Source organism: Gastrolobium bilobum, unplaced genomic scaffold, assembly GCF_033153095.1.
Source record: "Gastrolobium bilobum isolate Gb01-03AN ecotype WA unplaced genomic scaffold, APGP_CSIRO_Gbil_v1 utg107878, whole genome shotgun sequence".
Lineage (NCBI taxonomy): Eukaryota > Viridiplantae > Streptophyta > Magnoliopsida > Fabales > Fabaceae > Gastrolobium > Gastrolobium bilobum.
Genome location: NW_026897222.1, coordinates 6,802 through 12,891, shown reverse-complemented (window position 1 = coordinate 12,891; position 6,090 = coordinate 6,802). Strand labels below are relative to the sequence as shown.

At 38.4% G+C, this 6,090-nt stretch overlaps 2 protein-coding genes across 2 annotated transcripts; both read left to right on the top strand.

Moving 5' to 3' along the window:
* Nucleotides 1-2,704: 2,704 nt before the first annotated feature.
* LOC133304941 (uncharacterized) lies at nt 2,705-4,461 on the top strand. The gene is made up of 3 exons (XM_061505028.1): nt 2,705-2,720; nt 2,846-3,728; nt 3,813-4,461. The coding sequence occupies exons 1-3, from the start codon at nt 2,705-2,707 to the stop codon at nt 4,459-4,461; spliced, it is 1,548 nt and encodes a 515-aa protein (XP_061361012.1).
* A 9-nt stretch (nt 4,462-4,470) lies between these two features.
* Nucleotides 4,471-5,694, top strand: LOC133304940 (uncharacterized). The gene has a single exon (XM_061505027.1). The coding sequence runs from the start codon at nt 4,471-4,473 to the stop codon at nt 5,692-5,694; it is 1,224 nt and encodes a 407-aa protein (XP_061361011.1).
* The last annotated feature ends 396 nt before the right edge of the window (nt 5,695-6,090 follow it).

Below are 6,090 nucleotides of genomic sequence, written 5' to 3'. Positions count from 1 at the left end.
AAAATAAAAAATAAAAAATAAAATAACATTAAAAAAAGATGGTGTTACGATACGTAGGTCTCGAATAAATCTTTGGTACTACTGTTGTACCAAAGATTCAGTGCATCCCACCAATGAAAATATTACATATCAGCTAAAATATTTTTTTTTCTGTCAAATTTTTTCTCTCTCGTCTGATGTGTAAGGCTCTCATTCATGAGATGCACTGAATCTAGGTACAACAGTAGTACCAAAGATTTATTGGTAGCTCTCGGAGAGCCAAAAGGAATTCAGTTCGTTTAGAGGATTATGTGGCATGAGTGTCACGTGTGATGTGTTAGAATGATGTTTGTTAGTTTGTTGGTTAATTCCACTAAGTGTAGCTATCAGTGAAAAGGACGTATGCTAGGTGGTTAGCGTTTTCTGTGTAGGGTCAAATAAATAAGGTTGTAAAAGCTGTTTTGATCATTGAATAAGAATTTTCAGAGTTTCCTTTCGTTTTTCTCTCTATTTCTTCTTCCAATTAGGATGAATACCCTAAACGATGGTGGACGTGAGTTACTTTTCATTCAATTTGACCATATGTACTCAATTTGTTTTTCCTCATCAACGAAAAGGTAGCTTTTAAACGTTGATGGTTGTTATTTTCTATTATTGATCTGAATATCTTGCAGATTATATACTACCATAAATTTATTTATACTATTTTCCACACCACATATTGATGTGTTTTATCGTTTGCTAATATATTTGTTTTCCTCCCAAGGATGCTTTTCTCACTCTTTTCATCTCATCCAATCGTTAAGTAAATCGTAGCACTCAATATATAAAATAAATAAATAATTAAAAGCACAAAATCATATTCAATTCAAATTTGTTTAAGTTCTAACAATAACTCACAGAAAATACGTTAATTGTAGGACTCCATCAAGTAAACTTGAGTTAGGGAAGGTAGAAATGAAAAATGATATTTTTAGTGATTGAAGTTATAAATCGTAACTTCTTTCTGCCCTTAGCTCATGCTCTAAAGTTTTTGGGTTGTCAAGTTGCATCTTTTAAGCAAAATTTCAGAAATTAAAATATATCGAAAACTCCCATCCTAGGACGCCAACGTACCCATACATACCCCACTATCAGGATAAAAATCAGAGACATTTCGAAGCTTCTCAAAAAGTTGCAGAAAAATAATAATAATAATAGTAAGAAACGAATTTGATAATGACTTTTTGAACAATAATCACCTTCAGCTGTAGCACGTTATAGAAATTAAATTCCGCTTTTGACGGTTGAATCAGTATATCTATTTATTATCAAATCAAATAAAAAATAGTGTAAGTTCCAAAAGAAATTTTTATCACGACTAAGAAATAAATATGCTTAATCTAATTATCTAGTATTTTAAGGCGCGTGAAAAGATTTGTTAAAGCTCCGCTAGGGTTTTCGAAAGCTCATTATCCAAAAGGAAGTTAAAATTATCCACACACAAAAAAAGGGTTTTCGAAAGCTCATGGTGGTGAAAGGGGGAAGATCCCCCATCTCTGAGGGGGATTCAAAAATCATCAGAGAGCCAAAGAAGGAAAAGGGAGATACAGGTATGGATCTGGAAATGCATGTAGATCCTTCGATTGCGGGCGCAATGGAGATTGAAGAAGATGGAATGAAGCATTCGGATGAGGTGGAAGTGACAGGAACAGATCCGGGGAAGGAAGAGGAAGTGAGGAGAGATCCCTGGAAGCTAGTGTCGTATAAGGACCATCTGCTATGTATCAATGGTGTTTAGGATGGGATCCACGAGAAGGAAGATGATTGGCTTGCTCAGTGGAAGCAAGAGGAAATCGAGGAAGAAGAAGTGATGAAAGCGTATGAGCAGTTAGGGGATGATGATCCACTAAATCCCTTCTACCAGTTCGATGTACTGGAGAAACTGGAACAATGCAAAAGGTGGAGAAAGGCGCTGATAGTAAAGCTCTTGGGGAAAAGACTAGGAGCGAAATTCCTGTGGAATAGGCTTCTCAAGTTGTGGAACCTAGAAGGAGAATACAAGGTATTGGATCTTGAGAACGACCATTACATGGTAGAGTTTGAGAAAACGCAGGACTACCTCTTCGTGCAGCAACAGGGACCATGGATAGTGGCGGATCACTATCTCATAGTCCAAAGATGGAGGCCAAACTTTGACCCATACGATGACAGAGTCAAAAAAATGGCGGTTTGGATCAGAATACCAGGAGTTCCTAGGGAATTCTATACGTACAAAGACCTATGGAGAATGGGCAACATGGTTGGGAGAACATTGAGGATTGGCGAGAACTCCTTAAGGAATAGCGGGCAAGGGTAGTTACAAGAGATCATTGATAGAGGCAGGTTCGCACGCATTTATGTTGAGATAGACTTGAGTAAAAGTCTACTATCAAAGTTTAGGATTGGGCACGAATATTCCTATAAGGGATAAGTTTCCCAAGCAATCCAGTAGGGGAGCTATCCTGGTCAACAGGGGATCTTTTGGGGGAAGGTTACATGGAGATTCTTCTTTCAGCTCCAAACCACCAGTTATGGAAGCAACTCAAATGGAGGTCAAAAGTAATGATGCAGAAAGCAAGAATAAACCTGTTCCTATGTTGAAGGAAAATCCACCAGATGGAGGAGATGGAGGGAAGAACATAAGCCAAGATGGAAGAGTAGCAATGGCTCTAGATGACATCACTAATGCTGTTGAAGTCAGATGATGAACCAGGGAGATGGTTAGTTTGGAGGTCGATTTCTTATCTGTCTCTCTATTTTTATGATAGTTAGTACATGGAATTGTAGAGGAGCAGGGAAGAAGGGCTTTTCTGCTATTATTAAAGGTGTTGTGTATCAAAATAAGATTCAGATACAGGTCCTATTGGAAACCAGAATCAGTGGAAAAAAGCTGAAAATGTTGCAAGAAATTTAGGCTTCGATAGTTTTTTCATAAAAGATGCTGTTGGATTTTCTAGGGGGATCTGGATTTTATGGTTTAAAAATTTGACTAATATACATATTATAGAGGAGAACTACCAATATGTTCACACCAAAATTTTTTGGCTAAGTTCTAGGGTGGAGAAATTTTTTACTTTCATCTATGGAAGTCGTAGGAGAGCTGAGAGAAGGTTTCTTTGGGATAGTTTGAAGAGGTTTGCTGTAAATGGTGGAGGTAAATGGGCTGCTATGGGAGACTTCAATGCTTATTTAGAGGCAGGGGAGAAACATGGAGGAGCTGGGGCTTGTTGGGACAGCATGAAGGACATTGATGATTGCCTCAGTGCAAGTGGTCTATCTGATTTAGGATTTTCTGGTCTTAAGTTTAACTGGAGGAGGGGAACCTTGCGAGAAAGGATTGACAGAATTGTGGTGAATGAAGAATGGCATAGAAGCTTTCCTGATAGGTATATGGTTCACCTTCAATTCTATGGATCGGATCATAGACCTATAGTTTTAAAAGATGGAAATGGTTGTAGAAACACTGATGGTCCCAAACCATTCAGGTTCCTGGCAGCCTGGTTGACCAATACAAGCTTTAGGGAGGTGGTGGAGAATTGTTGGAGTAAGGAGGCTGAATGGATTCCTGCAAAAAACAAATTTCATAAGGAAGCTACTAGTTGGCATCAGGACAGATTTAAGGAGGATCAGAAAAAGAAATTCCAGATTCAAAGAAGGCTCAGGGGGGTGGATAACCAGCTTAATAGAGGGCCAAATGAAGCAATTGAGAGACTACATAGAGAACTGTGGTAGGAACTGAATGCTATATGCATCCAAGAGGAGCTTACCTGGTTCCAAAGGTCCAGATGTAACTGGCTTGCCTTTGGAGACAGGAATTCTAGATTCTTCCATGCAGCCACTGTATCCAAGAATAGAAGGAATAAAGTTACAACTCTAAAAAAGGAAGATGGAGTTTGGGTGGATGACCCAGAGGAACTCAAATTAATGGCTATTAATTTTTTCAAGAATATGTATGTGGAGGAAAACCAGTGTATCTCGAAGCTCTGCATTGGGAATAGGTTCCCAGTGATCGATAATGATAGTTGGAGAAAGATTGGAAGGTGCCAAAAGAATGATGAAGAAAAGAGCATTATCTACAAAATGCATCCTTACAAAGCTTCTGGAGTTGATGGGCTTCATGCCATATTCATACAATCTCAATGGGATAGTGTGGGAAGCTCTGTAATGAATCTGATTAGGGAAATTTTCGAAGACCCAAAGAGAGTAGCTAGCATTAATCAGACACTAATCTGCTTGATTCCTAAGGTGGAGAATCCGGAGATGATAAGCCAGTTTAGACCAATCAGTCTATGCAATATAGTGTATAAAGTAATCACCAAGGTGATAGCTTCAAGATTGAAAAATCATATCAGCTCTTTAATAATGTCTAACCAGTGTAGCTTTGTCAAAGGAAGGCATGCTTCGGATAACATCATCATTAGCCAAGAGATATTTCACTCCATGAGGACAAAGAAGGGCTAAAAGCGGTGGATGGCTATCAAGGTAGACTTAGAAAAAGCCTATGATAGGGTGAATTGGGAGTTTTTGAAAGATACTCTTCTTCCAACAGGGCTGGCTACATCAGTTGTGGAACTTATTATGGAATGTGTCACATCAGCTTCAATGGATATATTGTGGAATGGAACCAGAACTGAAGAGTTCAAACCTTCGAGATGGATTAGACAAGGAGACCCTCAATCTCCCTACTTATTTGTTCTATGCATAGAGAGATTGGGACATTTGATAAACATTGTTGTAGAGAATAAAGAGTGGCATCCAATGAAGCTAGGTAAGAATGGACCTCCATTATCCCATCTATTCTTTGCAGATGATTTACTTATATTTGCTGAAGCTAGTGTTGATCAAGCAAATCTGGTGTCTAACATTCTGGACCACTTCTGCATGGCCTCAGGTCAAAAAATCATCTATGAGAAAACAAGATGTTTCTTCTCCAAGAATGTGAGCCATACAAGAAGAAGAGAACTGAGTCAGGCCCTGAATTTTTCTGTAACTGCTGATCTTGGCAAGTATCTAGGGGTGCCTGTTTTACACAAGAAAGTCAGTAAGAGTACTTTCAAGTATATTCTTGATAAGACAAATAATAGACTAAATGCTTGGAAGGAAAAGTCCTTATCTATGGCTGGTAGGGTGGTTCTAGCGAAATCATTTTTGGCTGCTCTGCCTAATTATACTATGCAGACTGCTCTGATACCTGCAAGCACCTGTGAAGCTGTGGAGCGGAAGATGAGGGGGTTTGTGTGGGGATCTAGCCAGGAGAAGAGGGAAATCCATGCTACTTCTTGGAGTGTGGTGTGCAGGGAGAAGAAAGCTGGAGGGCTGGGAATTAGGAATTTGAGGATGACTAATAAAGCCAACTTGATGAAAATTGGTCATCGGATTCTTACTCCCAGAAATGAATTGTGGGTGCAGGTGATCAAAAACAAATATAAAGTTGGGAATGATTTAATTCCTAACATTCAAAGGAAGGTTGTTTGCTCTAATCTCTGGTTGGGGTTGAATAGGGTTTGGCCCATGATTTGTGATAGATCAAGGATTATGGTGGGAAATGGAAAAGGAACATCGTTTTGGAAGGATAAATGGTTGAAAATTGGACCCCTGGAAAATCACATTATCCAAGAGATCCCTTCAGCAATTTCTGATGCTGATATAGCTTATATGGTTTATCCTAGAGGGGAATGGAAATGGCAGGTGTAAGAACCCGCACCGTTAATTAAGGAAGTTAATTAATTAATTATGTGAAATTAGGAAATAATTCCATAATTGACCCAAATGATTATTATGAAGCTTAAATAATCATGGTAAGTGAGTAATAATGTTGAAAGTCGTTTTTCTGACGAAAAGTGCAGATACAGGTTCTGCTACTCAGTATAAATGCGTACCGATGAAGTATCCCGAAAATTTATAAAAAGTGGGTATATGTTACTAGAATAATATATAGGACTTGTAAAACAAGTTTCAAGTTAAAATAATGAGAACTGGTGCCAAAACTGATCTTGGCTATGGAAAAGCGCGTACGAAAAGGTGCAGCGAAAAATAAAATAAAAAATATGATAAATCTTAGAAAAATGAGTAGGTTCAGAATCTCAAGTT